Below are 26,915 nucleotides of genomic sequence, written 5' to 3' on the forward strand. Positions count from 1 at the left end.
TGAGGTAGCTTGGTCTCTTTGCTAGTTAAGTACTCCAAATAAGTTGTATCCACTGTTTCCCAGGTAAAGGAACTTTAAGACTTGTGAACAGTTAGGGTTGGATATATCTTGAAAAGACCTGGGATCTAATTAAAAAGTTAAACTCAAAGCAGAGAGTCCCTGGCCACAATGTGAGCAGATGACACCTAGGGCAGCTGTAGGAACACAGCATCATTCTACAGTTCGAGAGTCTGCATTTAAGATGCATATCAGAGAGAACTACAGCATTTTTTTTTTTTTATTTACAGGGATGGAAAGGATTAAGAAATACTCCTGACAATGGGATTACAAAGCAATTAATGACAGGGAACAGCCCTGACTTCTTACTTAATCCTGCTTCCCTACTGTGGCTGATCATTTGACCTTTTCTTTCCAGTTCTTTAGCTTGGGGACACCATTATCATATCCCTAACCTAACCTCTGGAGTTTTTTGTATGACACAGTAATTCCACCAGGACCCTCACTCAGGGTGTCCATCCCCCAACTCTCCCTGTTCTTAGGTTGGTGTTCCACTCAGCCTTTCAACAAGGACTGATTTTTTGACTAAAAGTCCTCTACAGGTTAGAGGTCACCAGCTTTGAATGCAGGACCAGGATAGGATAAAGCAAACTGCCACTCACCCGCTGAGTGGCAGGCCAGCCCAGGCACCACCTCCACAAGGAGAGTTGAGAGTGCCTCCGTCCCAGGGCCCCGATGTCTTCCATACCTAGATGCCAGTGTAAGTGGAACAGCTTATTATTTTCATCATTTTACTTCCTAGTACCAAGGGTAAATATGCACATACACACCACAGACTATCTGAAAGTGACAAGACAGACGGTTTCTCAATCGTTCCTCACTGGTAAATAAAAAAGCAGGCGAGACATCAGATTTATCTGTTGCATTTTTATAACTCCCAAGTTTATTTTGAAAACAATCTTTTCTGACATATATCCATGTGAATTTGAGATTATAGTGAAATTACCTGTATTTGCCTATAGCTTTTAAATACTCATGAAACATTTATTAACATATCAATACTTAAGGACACCAACATAACTGACTGCTTAAATTATTTTTTCATACCTAAGCCAATTTACATTTGAGTTACCTGTGCATATAAAACAAACATACCCCTCAACCAACCATAGGATACATAGCATACAAGTGTCCTTTCCAGATATAATTAAATTTTTGGATACAAAGTGGCTCAAATGAGAGCAAATAAGCTGACTTTGTGAAATAAATCAGACAAAAACCAACAAATACTAACGGTGCTAAAGATCAATCCCATCGGTCTGTCTCCTATCATGTGCACTGTGTGTGTGTGAGCTAAAACACTTGCTGCAGCCATGGAGAGCCGCTATGGACAGGGTCACTGTGACTCTGGATACACAGATGAGCACAGGTGCCCTGTAGGCACTGGCCAGCCACACACAATCACTGCAGGGAGACCAGGCCATCCAACCTTACTGGGCACAGAGACTAACCTGGGCCTTCGGGTATCCGTACTTAGTGGTTGGGGCTGTTTTTCTCTCTGCTCACTCCACTAGCATAATCAGGGCAAAGAGAAGGCTCCACTAGTCTAAGAACTCTCACTGTACCCTACAAACTGTCTTTGAGTCCAACATTTTTATTGATTCTTCTGTAGACACAGCTGGTTTCCACCTACAATGATCTGTCAGGTCAGGTCAGAGACAACAGTCAGCTGAAGGGGCAGGCAGGGCCTGGGTCAAAGGAGTGGCAGTACACCGGAGCATAGGATGAGGATGCAGAACGTGGATAGGGAGCGTCCCCAGCTGGTAGCGGGCAGGTGGTCCTAGTGGGCCTTCTCCAGGAAGGCTTTGCAGCACCTGAGACACTGCTGGTACACCACTTCAAAGTCAGCATCGTTCCCCTGGAAGACAGGAAGAAGGACAGCTGGCAATACCAGCACCCAAAGTGTCCTTGAGGGACCTCAGCCTGTCACTTAACACCGCAGGCCTGGACTTGCAGATCTTTACATTGGCCCTACCATGTGCACTGTACTTACGTAATAGGGATCTTCAATAATGAGTTGTTTCTGTGGATCATAGCTTCCAAGCAGTTCAATTTTAGCTTTGCAGTTTTTAACTTGATTACTTTTTCTATTCAAATCTCTGCAAAATCGAAACATGAACTTAGTTTTCTGATCTATGGTTTCAAGTTAAACAGGGACATCTGCTAGGGGTTTATGAAATACCCATATCAAAATCCAGCAAAAGTGACCTGATTTTCAGTGAAACCAAATCCTGCACTGAGGCACAGGCCCTCTGTGCAACTGTGTGCCACAGCTCTGTCTCCTGGGCAGGGAGTGAGCAGCAACAGCACGTCCCACTACTTCCTACACACAGGAAGTACACCTCACCGTCAGACAGCAGCTCCGTGTTCTCTTGTGAAATACACTGAAACCATCAAGTCAGAAAAATATTTCAGAGAGAAACAAGGTGACATGAGGGAATTCCAAGAGCCACAGTTTCTTCCCGTGGTGGCCAAACATGCATGTCCATGGCTCTTGCCTCACTACTTATGCCCACACCACTCTCCTGGTGTCTTCACTTCTAACTTTCACACTGCTACATTTTTATCATTCTTCCACATAGCTGACAAATTCCAACTGAGCCCCTATGATGAGTCTAGGAGCAGGACAGACAAGAACATTCCTGTCCGAAGTCTCAGAGCTGAATCAGGCGCAGTCCCTGGACCTGCAGGGCCTCACAGTCAGTGGACAATCTGGTCCAGGCTGCAGGGCAACAGAAGATCCAAGAAGAAGTGAAATTAGGCTGGGACACAAAGGCCAGAGCACCAGGGGAGCTTCACCCAGAACTGACCCGACTGACATCCCACAAGGAACACTGTACACTCAGCAACAATCAAGAGTATCTAGTCTCCTGATAAGATACCTTCTATAATACCTATAAGCTGTGGTATTTTTTTAGAAAAGGACAAAACAAATTAACAACTGAACAATAAAAATGAAAAAAAAAAATCTGAATTTTAATGAAGGGCCTAATTAATACAAAAACATAAGCAAAATTGTTACGATGGTTACGGGTTCATTCCTATAAGTAATTAAAAGCACAGATAATATCTCTTCATCAAAAACATGGAATATTTTTAAATAAGTAGTGATGCAAGTCAATAAATGCTTATGGTTACACTGACAGCAGCAATAATAAACACCAGGGGGTTGGGGGTGGACAAGATGAGGGCATGATGATGTGCAAGGAAGCTGTGGTGGTGGAGGCTACAGCCTAGGCCTCCCACATCCACCACCACCTTTGCTGTGCACCTGAACTAAGGCTCGCCATTCCTCAGTTTCCTCTCTGACAATAACAGAAACTTCCTGCAGAAGTGCTGGGGCCTGCAGGCATGTAAGCTTGAGGTTTTATAGTCACTGCTATGTAATACCTCAGCCCATTAGTTTTAGCTCAATCTTAAATCCAGTAAAAGGTCTTCTGCCTTTCCAGTCTCACTTTGAGTGGGGGCAGTGTTAATGGAGGAACAAACACTCCTAGCTCGTGAATTGCTGCAGTAAGGAAATCAATCATAGGAATCAACACATCTCCTACAATCACAGACCCCAGCCCTACTGTCCAGCTCTATCATGCCAAACGGATTTTCCTGTCTATGTTTCTCTTTGTAAAGAGACCCAGGAGAAATACCAGATTATTCTCTGAATTTCCATTTATGTTATTTAAGTAAATAATTATGCACATTGTAACAGCACTGTGTATGAGAAACTGTAACATAATAAAAGTCACTTTGGACAGCAAACTACTTGGCCTATTACCATACTGAAATGGGATAAGATTACGCTTTGAAAATAGATTCAATCCCTGGTATCTCCCCTCAAAAAAAAAAAAAAAATGATTACCTCAGGTTGCTTTCATCCATACACAATATATAGTCGAATGTGGCCAAATCTTCTTTGGTCACCTAAAATTGAGCAAGAAGTCAAAATAGTTATTTATATTTATACCTCTCAAAAATAGAGAAGAAAAAATAAAACAGAACCAAACACTATGTTTCTTAAACTTGCTAATTATCAATGTAATTAAACAATTCAGGACACTTTTAAGTTAAAATACAGTTAATCTACTTCCCAAGTTGTATTAGCGCTTACAAGAAAATGTTATCTCCTAAGACTCCTTGTGGTGATCACTAAACAGTCAGCTTCGTCCCCTGGAAACCAGAGGCAGTCTGTGGGCACACAACCCTCCATCACTGTTTCTCATTCATGGGCACTGAGTGTCCCAGGCCCTGTTACAGACCCCAGCTGAAGCCACAGGCCTTGTCCTTGTGAAACCACCCAATCAGGCAGGAGGCACAGATACCTCAGAAAACACCAAGGATGGGGTTCTGGGAGAGGGAGGAGGATAAATTTCCAGCAGGGAGGTCAGAGGAGGTTCACCAGAAGCAACCGAATTGTGGACTTTACCCTGACCAAACACCCACAACTTAAATATGACACAAGGAGACTATCACTCAGGAACTCCTGAGTCTAACCCAACATCATCAATTACAAATGTAAACCACTTACGATGCAAGTGAAAACTTATTTTATTATTAAGAAAATAAAACAACAAAAGATCAACATGCTGCAGAATAAAAGTGAAAATAAACCCTAGAATATAACTTCAATAATAATCTTCCTTGTTGAAAAAAATCCTCTAAACTGTCATTTAATATAGGAGACGATGAAAACCTGGCTGAAGGAACAGTAAGAACATCATAGACAATGAATATGCTCATTCTTCATTACTCTGTTAAAAACGACTTCATATGCACTTCCATCAATTTTTAGTGTAGCAGATCAATAATTACAAAGGACTGGATTGTATCAATACTCCCAAGACACTAACTAATTAACCTATTAAAAAATAATTTATCTACTTTAAGATATTAGAACAAAAATTATATAAGCACACTACATTATTTTTTCAAATCACGTGTGAGAAATGTCCAAAGATTTACTGTTTAAAAATTGTTAATTTTGGATGAACAATTTGGATTGTAATTAATTTGCCCTAAAAAAAGAAATGCTTAGCAACTTGCTAAGTGAAGTCACACATGATTTTTAAATGTTAAAATAACTGAGAAAGAACAGCAACAGCTATAACTTAATGCTTCACAGGAAATGTCTAGAAGAGGATTTCTATTTGCAGACAAACATGTATGGCTTGGGTCAAATTAACTCTACCACCAAAAACAACTAGAAGACCCTCACCCACCCAGACGGCTCTTGAAGTCATGAGTGCTCCTGCAACCACTTGGTTTTGTGGCCCCAAGAACTCCTGAATGTGCTCAACTCTGCAGCTGTGGCAGCAATGCCACCAGATGGCACTCAACAAGCTGGCTGGTCTCACAGGCTGCTCACACAAGACAGCAGAGTCTCACCTGCTGATGCACCAACACTGATCGTAGCTCATGGTCAGCAGAAGAGCCTAGGAACTCTCAGAAACTATTCAGCCTTGCCTTAAAGCAACTTGTTTACAGGGGTTATATCTACCAATATTTGTCACCATTACTAATAATGTTTAAATAAATTAATTTTTACAATTTAAAACTTTTTTTTATTTTTAATGAAAAACAACTATACTCTCCAAACCAGCTCTTGGTTAGAAGAGTGCCACTGGTTAGGATGGATCTTCCTATGTCTATCTGCATTGCATTCTGTTGCAAAATGCTGCTGGAGTTGCACTACATGAAGTAAATTCAGCCCCACCCAAACATGCAGTTTAAAGGAGTGTTTCAGCAACCCTGCAGATCATTACACAAAACTGAAATGTGATAGATAGCTTCTCAGTGGTCAGCTACAATGCAGAATTGGAGGTCCAGTCAACAATCATTTCACACCTGTCTATTCAGGCCCATTGCTCAGTATGAACCTTTTAACACATCTTCAAAGGAGACTGATGGCCACTGGACCACACTTAAAAAACTGTATTTTAGCCAGGGGACTGGGGTTCTCGTAAGAGGGGACAGTGAGCAATGCCAGATGTTCTCATTGTCATGACATGGGGCGCTGATGCCAGGCAGGGTGCTGGCAGATGTTCTTCAAGGCACATGACAGCTCTCCATTAAGAACTGGGTTGCGGGCTGGGGATGTGGCTCAAGCGGTAGCGCGCTCGCCTGGCATGCGTGCGGCCCGGGTTCGATCCTCAGCACCACATACCAACAAAGATGTTGTGTCCGCCGAGAACTAAAAAATAAATATTAAAAATTCTCTCTCTCTCTCTCCTCTCTCACTGTCTCTGTAAAAATAAATAAATAAATATTAAAAAAAAAAAAAAGAATTGGGTTGCAAGAGTCTGCTTAAGAGGTAAGAGACCAAGGAAAGCAGGGCACCGCTGAGCTGTCAGAAGTTCAGAGGCTGAGAAGAAAACTGAAATTAGGGGTGGTGGGACAGCCATCCCTGGAGGAACACAGGTCCTGGAAGACGGGGGCCTGGCACATGCTTTTTTCCTAAGAATTTGCCAAGTCTTCCACCAACCCAGGGCAAGAAGCTCCAGAGGGCACCTGGAGGCTGCACAGACTCAGTAAGAGATGAGCACTCTACTGTAGAAGCTGCCACGTTGGAGGCATTCTGCCAACTCTGTGCCTGATGCTCCAGAGGAAAGACTGGGAAGCTCAAAGGTGGATTAAGCCTCCTGAATAAAGGCTGTTGCCAGCCTCAAGTCAGCTCTACCCAATCATACTGAGGTGACCACCTACCTTCTTCCCTGCAACAGCCAACCATATGGGGCAAAACACAATTACCCACAGGTTCCACCATGCCCCACATACCACGTTCAGAATTTAATGGGAAGTTAGCAAGCATACAAACAGAAGAAACAAAGACAGTAGGGTCACAAATGATCTAGGCTTGAATTCAAACTGTTTGAAGTAACTCAGATGGGCTGGAAGATGTAGCTCAGTGGCAGAACATTTACCTCACATGTACAAAGACCCAGGTTCAAGCCCCAATACCTCACAACAAAAAACAAACAAAATAAACAAATGTGCATTTGGAAAAGGATTTAAGAGAATTAATCTATTAAAAAAACAAACAAACAAGTAAACGCATACCGTCAATAAAACAAAAGTCACTAAGAACTCAGAATGAACAATTCCACAGACTTTAAATACAGAAGCATTAGTATATCAGAAAACAGGTCAGTAGGAAATCTCAGAATGAAGAAAAGTAAAAAGGATGGAAAATGGAGAAAAGATCATAAGAAATTTATGTTCAATATAAACTGACTCTCAGAAGAAAAGAGAAACAGGAGAAGTAAAATATAAAACGATAACATACCGGAATTTTCCACAGGTAAGGAAGAACACTTTGGCCTCCCACAACAAAACTGCTGAATCTAAATACCAAAGGAAAACTTAGCCAGAGAAAAATCAAAGTAGTTTTAAGCAGAAATCACATCAATCTTCTTCAAACTTTTTCAAAGAACAGAAGTGGGAACATCTCAGTATGCTCACTACCCTCCACCACCTGTGCAGCCCAAACTAGCAATAGCCCACAGCAGGGCACAGGGGCAAACAAGCTGTGGAACACACAGCATCCAGCAAGGACAAGGAAGAGCTTTTGGGACCAGCAGCAGCACAACAGAAACAGCTGGCACAAGAATGCAGAGGCCAAAGACCCTACTTCTAACAAGGCTGAAAGGCAGGCAATATTTTGGGAGTGACCTTTGCAGGAATGGGCACTGGTTTCCAAAGGGCTTTAGGGCTACACTCACTCTGTGCATTTGTCAATGACAAGTTTACTGAAAAGAGGTAAGCTTGTATAACAAAGACAAATCTCCATGCAACCAAATGGACTGAGAGCATACTTCTCCAGAGCCTGATTGAGTTGAAAAGAAGTGAGAACTATAAAAATGTATCATCTATTACACCTAGGTTGAAAGTACAAGGGAAATAAGAAGCGTACTGGAACAGTCACTACACAAACTGTGACAACTGGTAAGGAACATGTGAACACAAAAGACCTGGTGTGACACTGCTTACAGGCATGCCTCACCACAGCCAGCCACAAAACATCCCTGAGAGTAACAGGAAGAAAAGCAGAATTAGACTCCAGAAATGCTAGTTCCAAAGCTGGTAATCAAAACGGCTCCTAAAGTTTTCAGCTTTGCTTTTTAGGGCATGTGTATTTGAAATAACCCATCCACATCCACTTTTGTTATATACCTAGTGCATGAAAAGACATCTGACCTGAAAACAGACTGCTCATAATGCTGAAGGACTATTAAAATAAATATATAACCTTAAAAAATACAAGTAGAACCTGGCAAGGTATGCAAAAGCCTGGAAAGATCACAATCATCACATGATATAAAATGTTTCATCTTCTTCCCAGTGAAAATAACAAGCTTAAATAAAGAACTCTCAGAAACACAACTGTATTTTCTGATTTATAATATAAATACAAAGCTACCTTCATATGAAGTTTGTTAAACCTCAGTACACTTCAAACTTAAGTCCGGCATGACATCCTTAATTAGGGACCCATAATAATATCAGTATTACCTTTTATTTGTTTAAGGTACTTATAGTTAAAATATGCTTTTGTATATACTACGTGACTGTGTTCTAGCAACAAACTTGGTAATGTAAGCAAACAGTCACAAAGGCCTTAAATGTCTAACTAAAACTCACAAAGTGATAAAAGAACGGAGACCACAGCTCTAGCTGGCAGCCATCTAGCAGCCACTGCTCTCAGTGATTGACGTAATTTTATGTGCATTTTAGTAAGCAATCCCAAGGTCATGCAAGTCTTTCAGAACTCCACACGTAGCAGGTTGGTTCACCCCAAATACACACAGCTGTGAACACACAGGCCTCTCCACCTCTGTGCAGAAATTAAACAAGATCTCTTCTACCTGTCTTGCCTTATGGGCTGTGCTAATGCCATGATTTCTTAGGCAGTTCACGGCTCTCGGGTCCGGGGCCCGGCCCACGTTCCAGTCGGAAACAGCACCGCTGTCAATGGTCCACTGTAACACAGAACACAATCAAGTTCTAGTACGGTACCTGCCGGGCAACGTGGTTCATGGGGATGCCATGCTTCCTCATGCAACTCTGCCCACGGTAGTCAGGGGGGTTCCCCACTTCATAGGTAGATGTGGCTGCACTGTCTATCCTCCACTGCATGAGAAGAAAGAGAATGTTTTCGGCACTTTCTTGCCCAGAGGTGTTCAGGTTGGCCTCTTTAATGTACTGAACAGTACTTACGTTGTCTAAATCGTTTTGATCAGTTACAAGTTTTCTGAAAACTGCTTCTGCGATAGGTGACCGGCAAATGTTACCTTAAAAAGAAGGGAGAGGACATAAAGAGTGTGTTAGTTGCGATGAAAAGACTCATATGCCAGGTGGGAGGTATCTGCATCTTCTCTACAGAAGAACAAAAAACAAAACTGCAGTGCAGAGGAACCCTGGCAGAGAATGCTGATCACCAGGTTCAGTGATCTGACACTAACTGCCCAGATACAAAAACAACAGAAAGCAATTATAACCAATATTAGTTTTACAGGTTGCAACTAATGACCTGAAATAGGTTAAGAAATCAATGAAGTAGGTTGTAATCAGCTTAACTTAAAACAAAATACAACAAAATTGAAAGAATGTATTTTCAAATATAGATAACATAAAATTTTTTCATAAAATATGCAAATAAACAACTGTATTAAGACATAAACAGTAAGTGAACACAAACTTTTACTCAGCGATTGCTGCAAAGCCCTGTGCTAAAAGGATTGTGCCATCAGAAGTTAGCTAGCTTGAGGTTTAGGGTGCAACACTCCCAGCCACTCAACTGACATCAGCAGCCAGGTTAGGGACTCCTGGGTCTTCTTCACTCCAGGCTAGCTGGCTATAAAGTCTGGGGCCCCCTTAGGTGTAATGATTCTCTAGGAAGATCATGAAACTCAGGAAGTGCTACAATGATGACAGCTTCATTATAAGAGAATACAGATTAGAACCAGCCAGAGGAAGAAATACTAGGGCTATTCTAGAATGGTTCTAAACAGGAAGCTTCCATCTCTTCAGAAACCCTTACCCGCCTGCCCATGATAAGTGCCAGTACTTTAAATAAGGAGTACTAGTACGACCAACCTAGGAAGCTTGCCTGAGCACGGTGCTCAGAATTGTTATTGGGGTTTAATTATGTAGGGATGACAGACTGAACCTCCAGGCCCACCCCTGACACATGTGGTTCACAGAGCACATGACTCTGAGCTCAGCATAAAATGTGGGGCCACTATGAGTAGTAACAGACACTACCACGCACAGAAAATCCCAAGGTGATTACAGGTTATCACCCAGGAGCCAGGACAAGGAATAAATTCCTTAACTGCACGGGGAAAATGACAAAAGGCAGCAGCTCTCATCTCCAAACAGATCATGTATAAAGTCACAACTTAGAGGAGACACAGTATAACAAAAATATGAAAGATATGCTAATAAACCAAAGCACAGAAAATAAAAATGCTACAAAGCACAGAAGAGACACATAAGAAAACCAGACAGCTGATGTTTATGGGAAGAGAGTCCAATAAGTAGGGCAGGAGAGACATTTAAGTCAGGGCTGCAGGATTAAAAGACGTGACTATGGTACTTTAGGTACAGGAAGCAGTGGCTGCCAGCCAAGCACTGAGACAGGGCTTGCAGACAGAGATATTTAAGACAACAGACTATTCCTACAAGTTAGAAAAGCAGCTGGCAGGGTTAAAAAATGCTGGACAACCACAGGACTGAAGGCAAAAAGACCATCTATGAGGTGAATATGAGAAAGCACAGGAAAGACAGTGAGGCAGGAAGGTGTGAGTCCTTTCCTCACTTATCCTAAAGACTGCAGCCTGTACTCCTATAACATAGGTCAAAAAAGAGAAAAGCACAACAGATTGATTTAAAGTTTTATATGACAATGGAGCCTTTAAAAGGAAGACCCAAAGGGGAAACTGTCTAGTTTTATGCTTAGGTTAGATGAAGAGTGACAGCTGTACAGAAGAATGACTGAACAAAGGGCTACTATCTAATGGTAAGAGACAGAGAACTCAGTCACGCCATCTGTTCAGGCCCTTCCTGGTCTCTGATGCAGCACTCTTTCCTCCCAGGTCTGGGACAGGACTCACTGGAAGGAATGTCTTCAAGTGAGAAGGGAGAGAGACTCTAGGTCTGAAGGCTTCTTTGGGGAAAAGAATTCTCTTTTCAATAACCTGTCTTACAGAAACTCTGGTTTCCATGACTTGCTTCACTTCATCTTCCTGAAGTGAAGCAAGACACAGGAAGGCAAGAGATGATCAGAGAGACTTTTTTCAAAACTACTCATCAAGACAAAGTACCATATTGTGGGGTATTGTGTGAGCCCTGACATTAGTAACTGATTTAAGGAGGTGCTAATAGAAAATGAAGGGAGGAAACAGAAATCTCAGAAGAGACGAAGCTAGAGGACACACTTTACTCTGGCTTCTATTAAACATGTTGAATTGGAATCTTCCAAAGTGTGGTGAAACACACAGATGCCCCCTTGGTCCATGGGCCGGCTCACCACCCTAAGCACCAAACCTTCAGCCTCTCTTTTATAAGACTCGCGCTCTTCCACACATGTGGTTGTACATAGTAGTTAAAAAGCTTTTCTGTAAGGCAAGGAAGGAAAGAAGAGAGGAGTTCACCATGGATAGCCTCCATGTGCTAGTCTATGCTGTGAAGCTCTTCCCTTCCACATTCCAAATTTTGGTTTGATTTTTAAGACAAGTATTGCCATCAGCATTATTTAATTTCTGAAAAGCTTCCTCAGGGTGTGCTATCATGTCCCTTGTTACCACCGACCTGGCAATACTTTAATAGCAAACCCTCTCACCAAACTAGGACAACTGTTGTTATTTTCAAACTCTACAAATGATAACAGATGCCCAGTATCTCAGCAGCTAAAGACACAATAAAAAGACTGGGAACACCCCTTTACTCATAATTTTCATTAACTGTAAAATAACAGATTAATTTTCCCACAATACAAAAACTTAGAATATTTAATGACTTAAAACACACCCATCCACACTTATGTTTTCCCCTGATAGCTCTATTTAAAGGAGACATGTAAAGACTGTAATTAATAAAAACTAAGAGACTAGAAGTGAAGTCATACTGTCTACAATATCAACAGAAAAGAAATCGAAATGCTAGTAACTTGCCCTCTAGATTTCAAAAGTTGACATCACATATCACTGTGCTAATGTTATTAAAAAATGTACGGGCTGGAGGTATTGCTCAGTGGTAGAGCACTTGCCTAACATTGTGAGGCTTTGGGTTACCCCATCAACACCAAAATATAAATAAGTAAAAATAAACCAGAAAATGCAGCACAGAAAAGTCATCACTAAAGCACAGAATCCCAGGTGCTGCCTCTAGGACAAGTTCTGGAAACTCTAATGCCAACACAGTCTCTGGCCACCCACAGGGGTGTCCTCCTCCCAGTTCAGCTCCTCCTCCAGGCTATCTCAGCACTACAGCTGGAACTAGTCTTGTCCCTCCCACGTCTGCTAGAAAGTTCTCAATGCTTGTCTCATCCACAGAGACCATCTCCTCACAGAGCCGCCCATGATCTCCCCCTCAACACAGGGACTAAGGATGAGGGCTCATAGGCTAAGAATGATTCTTACAAACTTGAACAGATGAAAAAAAATGCAAAACCAGAAAATTTTATGATATGTGAAAATTTACATGTAGGGTTCCAACACTGGTATCTATGAACAGTTCTACTACACAGCCAAGCTTCATCTATGTGCTATCTGGGGCTACAACACTGGCAGGGCCCATGAAACTGAAGTATTCACTGTGGCACTTTACAGAGTTTACAGAGCCTGCTCTAAAGCATCTGATACACATAAGGAATAAACTTCCCATGCATCTAGAATGGCACTACTTAGGTATCCGTGGAGCCAAGTAAACAGTCACTCAAGTGATGTATTGTGTCTCACACACAAAAGGACTCCTGGCTGAGAAGAATACCAGGTCTCCAAGCCCAGCCACTGTGGCTTCCCTGTTCTGGAATATGGCTAGCACTCTCACCTAGAAACCACACCAGGTGTCCTGTGGGCCCAAGATGGGCATGACTCCTGACTCCTTCAAGTCTCTGCTCAGAGCTCACCTTCAGGTGAAGGCTTTCTGACCACACACCTGAATGTTCCTGTTTTATTTTTCTTAACATCTCATACCAAAGAACGAGCCCATTCGCGATGCCTGACTGATGATGAGACAGCGTGAGCTCCAAAAAGCATGGGGCCTGTCTGTGGGTCACTATTCTATGCATCCCCAGTGCCTAGCACATAGGAAGTACTAAAAAAAATTGCTGAACTATATCGAAGACAAATGCATGTGAGCATATACCTCCCCATTTTCAGTTACCGTTGTGCATCACGCCCACATAAGCAATAATATTAAGCAAAGATTAGCCTGGCAAGGGGACACCATAGGTACCCAACTTGAAATAAACTACTGTTTAATTTGTTGATTTCCTTAAAAATCAAATGGTGTTCACTATCAATGTGTAATGGAGCTTTTTACCTCCCCCCCCCATAGAAAATGTATACTGTATTGTACTGAAACTGGGGGGGAAAAAAGAAAAAAAGCCACAGTTATTGACCACAAGAATGTTAGCTCTGGCTGGGATCTCAAAAGGCTGTCAAATAATTATTGTGGAATACAATATCTCTATAAGGAATCAAAGGAAGCAACTAACAGTCTGAGAAACCAAAGAAGGTAGAATTTAGGTTTGACTTTACAAAAATATAAGGGGTTCCATACAAAATACAACATAGTGTCCAGTAAAAGACTCATCAGTCGAGGCACAGTAGTGTTTCCAGTGTGAGTAGCAATGGTGCTGGAAAGTCAAGCCCTCCCATATTAGGTGGGAAAATGTAAGGGAGGCCAGGGGGATGGACCTGGCAGAATTCTATCCTAAAGAGGAGCAGAAGCAAAGCAAACCAGGTAGAAAACACCAGGTAGAAAGCATAATTTGGGACTATCCCCCTTAGTGTGGAGGCACCAAGGAAGAATACTGCAAACTAATAGGAAAGTGAATTATATTTCAAGTAAGGGAGACTACGTGCTGATACTCTAGGAATGAGAACAATTCTGATCTGGAAGGTACTTGAAGTAATAAATTGAAACTGGTACACTGACAGGCTGGAGACCAAAGTCAGAGAGAGACCTGAACCTGAAGAACCCAGAACTTGGAATGATAGGGATGCACCTCTCTTTAGTTGAGATCCACTGTGAGTGAAAGCCAAGGGCACCAGCAAGCGAACCAGTGTAGTTATTGGTGCAAAGCTCCACAGAGAACACTTGCAGCTTTGGGTCCACCTGGGCACAATGGACGACAACCAAAGATTCTAGCAGGTGCATTGAAAAGCATCCGGCTTAGAAAGCCTGCTACAGATGCCAGGACTCGGCTGGGAGGCAGATGGCAGGTGAGAGGACACAGGATCGGGGATCAGAAGCGAGGGTACCGGGCTCGGCCACCCGCCAGGCCCCTCCGGCCCACTGTTCACGGTTAGCGACGCAGCCCAGAGCCACACGGCACAAACCGCAGCTCCAGGAAGGAAAACCCTTACCCAAACACACGAACAGCACGGACTTAGGACCATTCTCCGCCATCTTCAAACGCAGACACTCGCGCCCAGCGGCCGCGTCGGCGTACGTCCCGACGCAGCGCATGCGCGTCGCAAGCCCTGGACCGCGAGCCCCGGGCCGCGCGCCTGCGCAGTCCGCCGCCCGACGCTCCAGCGGGGCCGCAGGTGGGGCGGTCTACCTCCTGGGCGGGGGTGGGGCCTAGGGGAAGAGTCCCTTTCTGGAGGGGAAGAGCCGGAAGAAAGGGTGGGGTGAGGGCCTCCCAACCTGGGGCAGGGGCCGAGCTGGAGGGGCGGGGGCGTGGTGAGCCGCCTCTCGCAGCACCTCCCGTCGGGGCGGGGACGGGTAGGCGAAGCCTGATTGGACCGGTCTCCTGCCTCCTCCAGGCAGGACCCCTGCCGTGTCGAGCGCCGCTGTGCTGCTCACCTGAGCGCGCCGTCAGGGCGCAGCCGGGGCGCCGAGATACCAGCTGGCGGGCGGCTGGCGGAGGGGGATAAGCAGGGCCCGGCGGAAAGTGAGGCCTCCGGCACCCTCCGGGCCGCCCTCTGGGTCCTGGTGGAGGAGCCTCACTCCGCCCCTGTCCGCCAGGCAGCCATCTGAGCTGTGTCCCGAGAGGCTCAGCCCGCGTGGGTTGGGTTGTCCCTCTTTAAAATAATGGAATGTTTTCGAAACTCCGTGGAGTGAGGAGGTCGGGCGCAGCTGTATTGCTGTGCCCCGCGAAAATGTTTAGGTACTTGGCAAAGGTGGGGCGGCACACCCTGGTTCCGTGCGCGTGCCAGGTGTGCCCCTCACTGGAGCCGTCCCCGCCCTGGGAGGCGGAACCGAGAGGTGGCCGCCCTTCCTCTTCCTGGGCAGGTGTGCGGAGCTCGAGGGGCGCGGAGCGGAGCAGCTCGCCGGCACAAGTGAGTAAGGTGTCTGGGCGCAGGCGAGCCGCACCTGGAGTTGGGACGGGACCTTTGTTTATCGTGACCACCCTTCCACTTTTAAGAAGGCATCGCTGGCGACGGTTATCGTTGGTGGGAGAGGACCGGAGAAAGATCAAGTCGCTGTTCACACTGGATCGTTTCGCAAATCGTCCAAGATGGGGATTAATAGTTGCCAGAACTCTTGGCCACAGCGGTTTTCATTCAAATTTAGCTACGTTCACTCCAATTCGTAGGAAAACTCTTATGACGTTTCGAATTTTGACGACTGAAATGCACTGTGTTATTTAACAATATCTAATCTGTTACCGATTTTCTAACTTGTTTTTATGAAAGGCTTCCGGTGCGCTTGACACGGGCAGGAGTCAGCTCCTTAGCTGCCAGACCCTGAACGTTCCTGTTGCGGGGTACTGCGGAAAGCAGGGACGAGTGCTAGGCCTCACCTGACCCTGGGACCAGGAACAGGTGCGCCATCACTAAGGTGGGGAAGTCCCCAGCGCTGAGCATGGCGCCGCAGGGCATCTCCCTATGATGATGGCTTTTCTTTTTAAAAATATGGAACTACTCTTGAGTTGGTTGATAACCTTGAGGAAATAGGATTTCACTGTTGACTGGAAATCATTTTCACTCCAGCAAATATTCCATTGTTGCCGCTGCTTTGCTGCAGCCAAACTGAATAATGACACAGAGGCCAGAGGTTTCCGCCCTAGCAGAGAAGGCTTGGCTTGGCTCTTCTTACAGGGTGTGCCCGTCCTGCATTCTTGTTCACCTCAGTGTTTTATTAAGATATGAGGAAGTGTTTGGATTAAACATGAGTTAGAAACTTTGCACACACCATTCAGAGAATAGTAGGTCTCTGGTTTAAGGTGCTGTTTAGCCTGCTGTGCTGGCCTATTATTGAAATACCTGAGCAGTCTGATTGCTTCCAAATTGCTATGTTGGAGGTTAAAATAATAAGGGGGATGATCTCCATCCTGTCATCATATTTAAATTAAGAATTGGTTATAGGTTTATTACTGTTCAGTTTAAGCAAAATTTCTGTAAAACAAGTCAATACTAGTCGTTTTTAAGATTAAAAATAATTTTTAAGTGCTTTGGTACCTTTATTCTGTTTAGGAAAACTTTATTTTCAGGAGATATCTCAATATTCAGAAATAAGCTTTTGGTGTTTAAAAATAAAGTTGATGGGGTCAAAGGGAACTATTGTGTGATGTGAACACTGAGGGCTAGTCCTGAGTCCCTTGTGCTCATCAGCTTATTTGCAGATGGTATCATGACAAGACATACTTCTCTGCCATTTAAGACCTAAGCATGTTGAATATTTTTATTTTCTCTGGAAAGAGTCCATTTTTTATACAAGACAGACCAGAATGACCTGTCTGGTCCTTCAAGGTCTTGCCTAAGCTGAGGAGAAGTGGAGCTGGTGAAAGCCAAGCATTTTACCACCCATCATTCCTGGCTCTTGTCCTCCATCTACAGCCTTCAGACAGAGGGATGAGAAAGAGGCACAGGGCACAGGAAGATCTGGTGTTGGTGTTCACGTCATTGGTTGGCTGGAAGTTTGAATTAAAGACGTTGGTAATCTGACCAGGGACTCAGGTTCTGATTTCTAGAACTGACAAGCTTTGTCTCCTTTAAGACAAAGAAAGTAGTTTAACCAAGGCCCCAGAAAGATAGGCATGCTTCTAATTTACAAAGGCAGTAATTGTCAGGTAGCAGTATTCAGAGTTGGATTTACCCAGAGAGGCAACATTTTAAAAGCCTCTTGGGAGATTACACAGATAAAGTTTATTGGCTAAGATTTAATCAGTTTTTTCTAAATTCTGTATATCCTTAGACACATTCTAGTTTCTTTGATCTTGGTTTTGCAGTTTTATCAGTTTAGCAAGTTAACTCTCAATTCATGTAAATTATAAGATTTAATAATTTGATTAGTATATAATTAATGGAAATTTATAAAACCATTTATAAGCTCACTTTTCCTATAGGTTTTCCTTCATAATTTAGGGTCTGTTGAAGAAAATCACATAATTGATGCTTACTGATGGTTGATGGTCGGGGGGGAGAACCCTTTGGTTGCTGGCTGCTGTTCCTGACCCTGGGTAGAGGTCTAGGTTGGAATTGGTGGCCAGCTTTCTCACCCAGTAGCAGTTTATTACAACTAGGATTCAGATGTTGCTATTGGCCCCCAGGGGCCATAGTCCTGAGTTATTGACCTCTGGTCAACATGTAAAATTATTTATATATCTTAAGCTCATTTAGGCTATTGAGGTTTTCACAGTAAAAATTTCTTCCCAGCACTTCATAAACTCCTATTAAATTTTAAAAAAAGTCTTTGTACAGAAAATTTCAAACATTTCAATTGCTTTTTTATAGAATGCTACACATCTAAGAGTTTCTTGGCTTGAAGTTTGGTGGTAACCCTTAGGAGAAAACTCAGGCATTAGTAGACAATTTGCTTGGCTTTGGAATTCAAAAGCTTCAGACTTCATGACTGTTCAGATGCATTCTAACTCCGGCAGTGTGAGAGAATAACATCAACCTCCTGGTCAGATGTACTCTATTCCTCAAAGCAGAGAAGAAGGGAAAGTAGGTTAAAAACTGAGGACAGAAAGTGAGGTTTTATATCTAAATTTTTCATTTATGTATTTTAGTTATGACAGAAATTCACTGTGCATAACTAGGATCAGGCAAAGTGATTTTATTAGAAGTTTGATAGAACCCATAGTATTTTCTGAAGTTCAGACATGCCAGGAGTCCTCACTGTGGCTGAGCTTGTCAGCAGCCTGTCCATCCATAGCTGTGGGCCTGTGGGAAAGCACTGCATGGACAGCAGCTCCTGGGCCCATCTGATCACAGAGCTCTCCTGCCAAGGTCACAGCACTGGCCTGACCTTCCCCCCATCAGGACATTTCACAGCAACCGTTGATTGTAAAATTTTCTTGTTTGACTGGTCTAATACAGTTCAGTTGAGAGATTTCAAAGTAAAAAGTCCTTGTGGATACAATTTATGTATAATTTACTGTGCTTTAGTTACACTTATCAGAAAATCTGACTTAAATGGTCCTTAACAGAACAGGATTTTCCTGGTCCATGTGACTTAAAGTCTGGGGCTCCTCTGAATTCAACTTGCCTCCATGGTGCCCAGTTTGTCCCTCCACCTCTACCAAATGCTCTTATGCATGGTTATGTTCCCAGATCCCCTATGAAAATATCCCCTTCAAGTTACACCCAAGTGCCATGAAAGGCCAGGCAGAAGAGTAGGATTCCAGAGAGGGAGTGCAGGGTAAAACGTACTGTGTTGAGCTGTTTTAAGGTGTATATGCTAATAGAAGAACTTGGTAGATCCAGGGTAACATACCATACATTGAGCATTTAATGAAAAGGAAAACCATGGTTATACTTTTTTTTTTCCAGAACAACTTCCAAAAAATGTAATGTGAGTACTGAGTAATCGGAGATAAAAACATTGACATATAGGTTAATTGTTTATGTATTCTACCCATTTTCCCATTTCCTAAGTGACTAGAATGTAGATAAAGACCAGTCAAAGCTAGTCCCATAGTAGAAAATTGAAGTTCAAAATGATTCTCCAGCAGATACCATGGAGAAATCAGGAATATTCTTCAATGGTATTAGGGTATGGTTAGCTGCATAATAAGTAAGCCTCTGGTTCCCACTGCTCAGTGCAGCAGGAATCCCCTCTCCCTCAAGTGGGGTGTTGTGGGTGGGCTGGTCTTACTGTAGTGGTTGAGGTCTCAACCCTTCCTTCCTCATCCAGCAAGTGGTGGACACGGCTTTCTTGACCATCCTGGTGTGGAACGCACACACTACCATCTCTGGGAATGGCCCATCCTATGGCAGGAAACGTGAATGAACACACAGCTGCACTGCCTTCAACCAGCATGGCAAACCCTCTGGTGGAACCCTCATTCTGTGAAAACCAAGGCTGTATGTCCTTGCCTTCCTTTATGAGCCAAGTCAGGAAACAGGTGTGTTGCAGACAGATATGTGTCGCAGCCAGAGCATGCACCTGATGAACAGATCCGTCAACCTCAGCAGTTTTCTACTCATATGCTTGCTTGTCTTGCTGATTCACCACAGTTTGATACCTTCCCTCCTACAATCAAAATGTCAGGAAGCCAGTATGTACACACCAGAGAGTTCAAAGTCTGTGTGCTGAACAAGTATAGGTGGAAACTTGGAAACTGGAAATGCCCTTTCCCGTATTTTTTTTTCCTTAGTCATTTGTGGAATACCGAATAAACAGTTTTCCATCTTTAGTAAGTTACCTCAAATCATGACTGAAATCTGCCTCCATCAGTTGTGCTCTGTAGGCTCAAGTGTTTACCTGGAGTTTTCCTCCTTCTCAGTTTCTTAAGACTTTCTGAATCCAGACTGCATAACAAGAGCATTAATAAGAGGAAAATGTTAGCGGGCACCAGCAAATAGATGTGGGTTTTGAATGGCTTCCTTAAGACTCCTCCTGTGCTGTGTGGATTCTGGGAGAGGGACAGAAAAGCCCTTTCCAGATGGAGGCCCAGGTCCACCAACAGGACCAACCAAGCCTGTCTCTTGTTAGATGAGCAAGACCTCTGGGGAGTTCTTGAACCATATCAACCCTAACAGTCGATTTAAACATCCTGCATTCAGACTTCAAATGTGACTAAGGCTGGCTTATGGCTGGACTGCTTAACCAGGGAGAAATTTTGAACCCAGGCGTCAGGTGGTTCTGGGACTTGACTCCCAGAAGCTCTCCTGGGAACCTGCACTTTTCTTCCCAGGATAATCCTGTATGTAGTCAGAGCTCCACTTGGCCCCTCTGTCCTCTCATCTCTGGGAGGTGAGGGCACTGCACCCTGTCCTTGGATGTGTACACCTCTGCTGTCCTTGAATATTGGCTTGTGATTATTTTCATCAGGTCCTGGAATTTTTAGGGGTGTAAATCGAACCTACCTGGACTGGGTGGAGGTCATGCTACCGCCTTGGAGGGACCTCCTTGCCCCCTGTCCAATGACACTTGGGTGCTTCTGAGCATCTTCCTGTGTGTAAAAGCTGTGGCATCAAGCGTTTCAGGCTTTCCCTATCTCAAGGTCACCAACTAAACAGGACAGGTCTTCCAGGACCCACGGAAGGCTGCAGGAAGCATCCTCCTGCTTCCTGCTGCTAGTGAGTCTTGGAGCTCCCTGCAAGCAAGCAGCCCTCTCCAGTTCTCTCTGCACCCTCTGTCTCCTGTGATCCCAGTCAGGTGATCAAGGTCCATTCTACAAGTAGGTCTCATTTTCAGGGCCCAGGTAGACCTGTATCTGGGACTGCCCTCCCCCATGCAAGCTCCCTCAGATATGCCCTGTTAGAGGCACTGCCTCGGGAGCTCAGGTGTCCTGTCCTGGAGGCTGGCTCTCTCACCATGGCCAACTGCCCCTGCACTCACTTCCTGGCAGACCTGTAGCTTTTCTCTCTGATGGGTGAGAAATGGAGGCTCAGCCACCTCACTTTGCTTTCTCCTGCTTCCTGGTCCATCTGATCAGGTTTCATCCACTTACTGACCATAGAGTCTTCCTCCCATGCAAATAAGCTGCCTGGACGCCTTGCCCAGCTTCCATGCTATCTGTCTCTCATTGAGTCTCGGAAGTCTCTATGTCCAGATCCTAGATCTGTGTAGCGTGTGTGTGTAAGAGTGTCTTCCAGTTTGTGGCTTACATTTTCATCTTTGAAGTGTCTGTGGGCAAATCTTTTTAGCTTTTTATCTGTAGTTCTCCTTTATTTTTATACCTTGTTTGTGGAGTTCCTTTAAAAAGATACTTTTTTTATTTTGGCATTTTTTTTGTTTGTAAGTCGTGACGTTGTGAACTGGTTTTATTTCATCTTAATACAGAGGACTGGTTATCTCAGAATGCCTTGTTGTGTGGTGTGCCTTGATGTTCAGATAATTTCGAATACAAATGCCTCATCCTATTGCTGTCCTCCCAGCATGCCTCCTCTAAGCAGAAGACACTTCGATGGCAATGCCCAGCAGCTCTAAACATGGCTAGTATTTTTGGAAAGCATATGGACAACATAAAAACTTTAAGGAATGGGCATGTGGCTCGGTGGTAGAGCACCTTGAGATTGTTGGACATTTTCCTTAGCAGTTCTAACTTAAGAGTGTGTGCCAAGATGATTACTACTCAGCGCAGGTGTCCGTGACAGCTAAGGCAGTAATGGCCTGCATGTGTAGTGCAGGAACCTTCCAGGTGCACCTGGGAAGGGGACTGAGCATTGGAAAGATTAGCAGCAGGGGCCTCTTTCCTCACATTTTTGGACTTTTAGCTTTATAATGCACTTGGACCATAACTTCAGGTTTTTCCCCAAAGACCTTTGTCTCCTGTCACTTTGACATTGACCTGAGGCTCTGTCTTTGTCATGCATGTTCTTGCATGTATCTGGGTCACTTCTGGGTTTTCTGCCTGGTGAAGCTGGTTCTGCCTGGGCTTGTGTCCACTGCAGGGCACTAAGATGAGACCTCTTCATATGCTCCAGCTTTGGGTGGAGCTGGCCCTCACTGTTCTCCTTGTACAGTTTTCCCCAGCTCCTCTTGCTTCTTTATCTTTCCATGTGAATCTGAGAATTAGTATGTTTAGTTAAAAGAAACTTGTGGTACTTAAAAGATAGATTTGACTTAATTAAAGAAAAAAGTGGAGAAGACCATCACAAAAGACAGATGGGAAACAGACTCCAGAGAAAGGTGAGTCCCCTTAGTGTAGGAGTCAGTAAGAAACTGTGTCCACAGGACTGTGTCCCCTGTGGGTGGACATGAAGTATGAAAGCACTCAACAGCAATGGAGAGGTGGCCTTGACTGCTCACTGTGCGGACCCAGGAAGTGCACACTGAGCTCTCGCCAGGACAAAGAAGCTGGAATACACAAAATCCATGATGCAAGATCTTTTACAACTAAATAAAATAGAAATCAATCCAGTTTTTTAAATGAGCAAATATTTTAGCATTTGCTACAAGATACAAAAATAAGCATAAGGAAGTGTTCAACACCATCAATTGTGGGAAATAAAAACAATGCACAGTGAAATTCATGGAAATAACTCATTTACAAGACTGGCCATGCCAAGGCTTGGTGAGTGCTAGAACTCTCCCAAATTTCTAGTAGACATGTGAGAGGATCTCGGATAGCCACCGTAGCAGCTAGCATGTGCTTGCCCTATAAACAGGGATCCTGTGTCTAGATATTTGTCCAAGAGAAACACAGCATCTGTGCATAAACTTTCATGGGAATATCTACCAATTTCATTTGGAACAGCCCAAAACTGGGAAGGCCCCAGCAAAGGTAGGGCAGGAGGAAAAGTTCCCACAGGTCAGGTGCCCTCTGACCAGGAGGGGGGTGAACTTCTGATCCACATGATGACATCACAGGTAGCGTCAATCCTGCAGTGAGTGAGATCAGCAGTGGTGAAGGAGACGCGCTCCACTCCATCTGTGTAATGTTCTGCACAGACAGAAACTGCCATATGTGACAGAGATTGGAGTGGCTCTTACCTATGGCTGGGAGAGGCTGTCTGACTGCAAAACTCAGGAAGGATGTGGCTGTAGGAGAGAAGTGTGATACACGCTCCTTATGCTGCCCTGAAAACATAGGTGAATTCCATTCTGGAAGGTGCATCTCAGAGGTAATTGGAAGAGCCTACAGCAATAGCCAGTGTATCAGCCATTCTGAAGTAAAAGTTGGGAGAAAGTGAAAGGTGCCACGACATACGGGTGGCATGATGCTGAAGGGGGAAACGGACACATCACACCATATGCATTTTATCCTGCTTGCACAAACTCTGAAAACATTCCTCTAAGCCAGATGCCATGGGGCACACCTGTAATCCTAGCAGCTTGGAAGGCTGAGGCAGGAGGAGCATGAGTCCAAAGCCAGCCTCAGCAAATGTAAGGTGCTAAGCAACTCAATGAGACCCTGTCTCTAAATAAAATTCAAAGTAGGGCTGGGATGTGACTGAGTGGTTGAGTGCCCCTAAGTTCAATTGCTGGTACCCTCCCCCTCAAAGTAATTCCTCTACCCAAACTAGTCTCACTGATGATTCACAGACTTGAAGCTGCACTGCTGGAGTCTTGTTGATGCTCCTGTGTTGACCCAGAAAACCAAATTGACTTCTCAACAGAACGAAGCTCCAATATGACCCAACTCAGTTTCCAGTTTTAAAATGTATTGCATACAGTAAGCACGCCAGATGCCCAAATGCATCACATTACTTCAGGAGAAATACCAGTGTTTTGCTGGATCAAAGGACTCTTTCCCTGGGCCATTGGATCGTCCTGTCTGTCTGAGCGTCCTTTGGCATGCAAGTTGTATCAGAGATAAGATGTGCAGGGGTTCCTTCACCTTGCCAGGTGTGCACCTTGCAGACAGTAAGTGAGGGATCCTAGCTGCCACACTCACGTGGTGCACATCAGAGCTGCTGGACTTCATGGGCTCCTGTGACCTGTGGTCCAGTGACAAGTGAGGGGCCACCTCCCACACTGCAGAACCCCAGGGCCACAAGTGCTGTTAGAGAAGCACTCCCAGGGGCACGTGTGTGCCCACAGCCCAGGGAGGCCTTGGTGAGCGCAGTGGAGCCAGTTCCCAGGCCCGCAGGATTCAGCTCTAGGAAAGTCTGCAGACAGCCTTCAGTGTTCTGATGAGAATGGCCAAATATGTTAACTTTACACGTTACTAGGACACCACTAGTTGTGAAATGCACCTTTTCCTAATTTTTAAATTCTGAATCTTTTTGATAGTCATAAGGTGCATTGATGATGTGAAGGAGACTCAAAGTGGGACTGTGGACCAGATTCTCTCATCCTTAGAATCCCACAATGTTATGATTCTGAGATTTTGAGAGCTTAGGGTTTTCTAATCAGAGTAGATTTGATGTCTTAGGAAAAAGACAAAGTAGTCAATAATTGAAGACCACCAAGCCATTTCCTTGGGGGGGGGTATGATTTGTTAAAGCTTAATATAGATTTCTTTCATTAAAATATCTTTTTAAAAAATTGTTTTCAGTGAATAACCCTATACCTTCCAATCTGAAATCAGAAGCAAAGAAGGCTGCTAGAATCCTAAGAGAATTCACGGAAATAACTTCTAGAAATGGACCTGATAAGATCATTCCTGGTGGGTGAATCTCTGTGTTTTTCTACATTGCCTTTCTGCATTCCTCAGCATCGCTCCAGTGTCGCTCTGCTGATCCCACAGAGACTAGTCAACATTTAGGCCACCTTTTTTCTTGGGGATGATCCCTGCGGTGTCCTGGGTCTCCTGGGAAAGGCAGCAGCGGCCTGAGCCAGGGGCAGGGTCTTCCCCCAGCTACGAAGGAGATGCTGGGCCAGAGCCTTCGTGGAGCCTTCTTGGTTCTCCTGTACTTGCTCCACTCTAGGTGCTGCAGAAGCAAACCTTGCAAACTGACTAGCTAGTAAGAAAGTTAACAACCTCAAGAACAAGTTCTGATTTTGTGCTTTTCTCTTCCATCTGAGATATCAGATTCTATAGTGTGTACAGAGACATTTATCAATAATTTCCAACACAGCTGTGTATCACTATGCCTTTGTCACTAAAACTCAGGCCCTGAACCCTGTTCTGACCCACTGGACCAGACTCTGAGCAGTGGGGCTAGCAAAATGTGTACTTATAACATATCCATGAGACTGTTGTGTGCTCAGGTGAGTGCTTGGAACTCCTATCTGTGGGTCATCAGTTACTTCCAAGGTGTTGCATGGAATACTCCTCTCCTATGGAGAAGCTCCACAGGTAGTTGGTTTGGGTATGTGGCAGACTAATTATTAATCCCAGTACATGACTGTGTCATGTGTTGAATAGTTTTTTCTTAGACTTTCTGAAGTTATTTAACAGCTTTCAAGGAGCTTTAAAATGCTTTTTGGTATAATAACATTTATAGTAATATCATTTTTTCTTACTTCAGCCTGGCTGGTTCTCCCACCCTGAAAAGTTGGAGCAAATGGAGCTCTGCTGCTTGCTAGGTGCAAATGGCTGAGCTGCTAGGCCTCCCCAGCATTCATGAGGGGTCTCCCAGGCCTCAGGGACCTGCGTTTCCCAGAAGGTCCTCAGGGAGCCACACACACAGGCATGAGGGAAAAAACACTAGTTTTTGGCTTATAGGAAATTCAAGCAGGAAACCCCAAGTGCCCCAGCAGTGTGCTGCAGCAGGGAACAGGAAGCCTCTTGGCCCAGGGGTCCACACACGTGAGCTTGGGTGAACAGTGTTTCCCAGTCTAAGATGCCAGTGTGGTTCATGCCCCTGGATGTTGTACAGCACAATTCCGTCTTGCTGTACATCCCAGGCTGTAAATGAAAAGCTAAAAGGCTCATTATTCAGAGGTTCCCTGTGCTGGCACTTGATGTTCTTGGATTTGGATGGACAATCTGGAAAGACATAGTTGGCATATGAACCCTGTTCATTAAAGAGTATACTGTTGTATTTGCTGCTTCTAAGCAGAGGTGATATATAATGACTCCAGGGGCTTTGGAGCTATTTCATGGGTATCTTTGGGCCTCATCATTGGTTTGGAAGCTGTGCCATTGTGTAGATTCTCAGAACACTGAGGTTCTGTGTTCAGTGGATTCCAACATTAGTCACTCTCATTTTATACAGAATTCTCTGAAATGTGAATAAACCAGTATGTTAGAAATTGAGTTATAGTTTCAGTGTACTAGTAAGGTAGTAGTACAATTGAATACTATAGCAGATCATTTATAATGCTAAACAACTTCTTAAAGGAGCAAAATCACTTGACTGGTATTCTTGAATCACAGTTTTCACATCAACAAAAGGTGAACTTTTCTACATTGTGTTAGGGTAAGTTCTGCCCCACACTGCCTTTGCTCACGCTTTGGTTTTCTGTTTGCTTTTCTTCTTGTAGCCCATGTGATTGCCAAAGCCAAAGGCCTTGCCATTCTGTCTGTGATCAAAGCTGGGTTCCTGGTGACTGCCAGGGGAGGCAGTGGGATCGTCCTGGCCCGCCTTCCAGACGGAAGTAAGTCAACCTTTGTACAGTACCACAATTCCTTTTTGTCTTCTTTCCATAAGGATGCTTCCATGGAGGGCATGGCAGGAGCTGGACATGACACCTGCCTGTTGGGAAGGAAGCCTGGGAGATGATGGGTAGGACTCAAGGGCAGGCCTGCTTCATACTTGTTCTGCAGGTCTTCCACACAGCCCGTAACGGGGCAGTGTCTGCTGTCTGTCACTGACTGTGAATGCTCTTCCCCATCTTTATTGGTATTGTTCTCTCATTTTTTCTGAAGTTGCTGTGAAAACAAGGACCATCTGCAAGCACCTGTGGTT

The 26,915-nt window shown here is 44.3% G+C and overlaps 2 protein-coding genes across 7 annotated transcripts in view; one reads left to right on the forward strand and one right to left on the reverse strand.

The window, feature by feature from the left end:
• Nucleotides 1–915: 915 nt before the first annotated feature.
• On the reverse strand, nucleotides 916–14,780 carry ACP1 (acid phosphatase 1). Of its 3 annotated transcripts, none has more exons than XM_081264020.1 (6): nucleotides 14,643–14,780; nucleotides 9,265–9,338; nucleotides 8,922–9,026; nucleotides 3,914–3,975; nucleotides 2,051–2,156; nucleotides 916–1,915 (listed from the first exon to the last, which is right to left on the reverse strand). In XM_081264020.1, exons 1-6 carry the CDS (start codon nucleotides 14,743–14,745, stop codon nucleotides 1,838–1,840), a joined length of 528 nt encoding a protein of 175 aa, XP_081120146.1. In that variant the 5' UTR covers nucleotides 14,746–14,780; the 3' UTR covers nucleotides 916–1,837. The 3 variants fall into 3 exon arrangements, with proteins under 3 accessions (XP_081120146.1, XP_081120145.1, XP_081120144.1); XM_081264019.1 differs by lacking the exon at nucleotides 8,922–9,026 and adding an exon at nucleotides 9,064–9,177 and having other exon boundaries at nucleotides 14,643–14,779; XM_081264018.1 differs by having other exon boundaries at nucleotides 8,913–9,026; nucleotides 14,643–14,778.
• Nucleotides 14,744–26,915, forward strand: part of SH3YL1 (SH3 and SYLF domain containing 1) — a gene marked incomplete at its 5' end in the record, with an annotated part of 30,869 nt that continues 18,697 nt past the window's right edge. For 2 of the 4 annotated variants that reach the window (XR_014018445.1, XM_081264015.1), the window contains 3 exons: nucleotides 14,744–14,825; nucleotides 24,617–24,727; nucleotides 26,491–26,604. Coding sequence is in view for 3 of the 4 variants with exons in the window: in XM_081264015.1 (XP_081120141.1) it covers nucleotides 14,744–14,825; nucleotides 24,617–24,727; nucleotides 26,491–26,604 (307 nt within the window). The other 2 variants (XM_081264016.1, XM_081264017.1) reach the window with 2 other exon arrangements.

Source organism: Spermophilus citellus, assembly GCF_964194105.1.
Source record: "Spermophilus citellus genome assembly, chromosome: 13".
Taxonomy (NCBI): domain Eukaryota; kingdom Metazoa; phylum Chordata; class Mammalia; order Rodentia; family Sciuridae; genus Spermophilus; species Spermophilus citellus.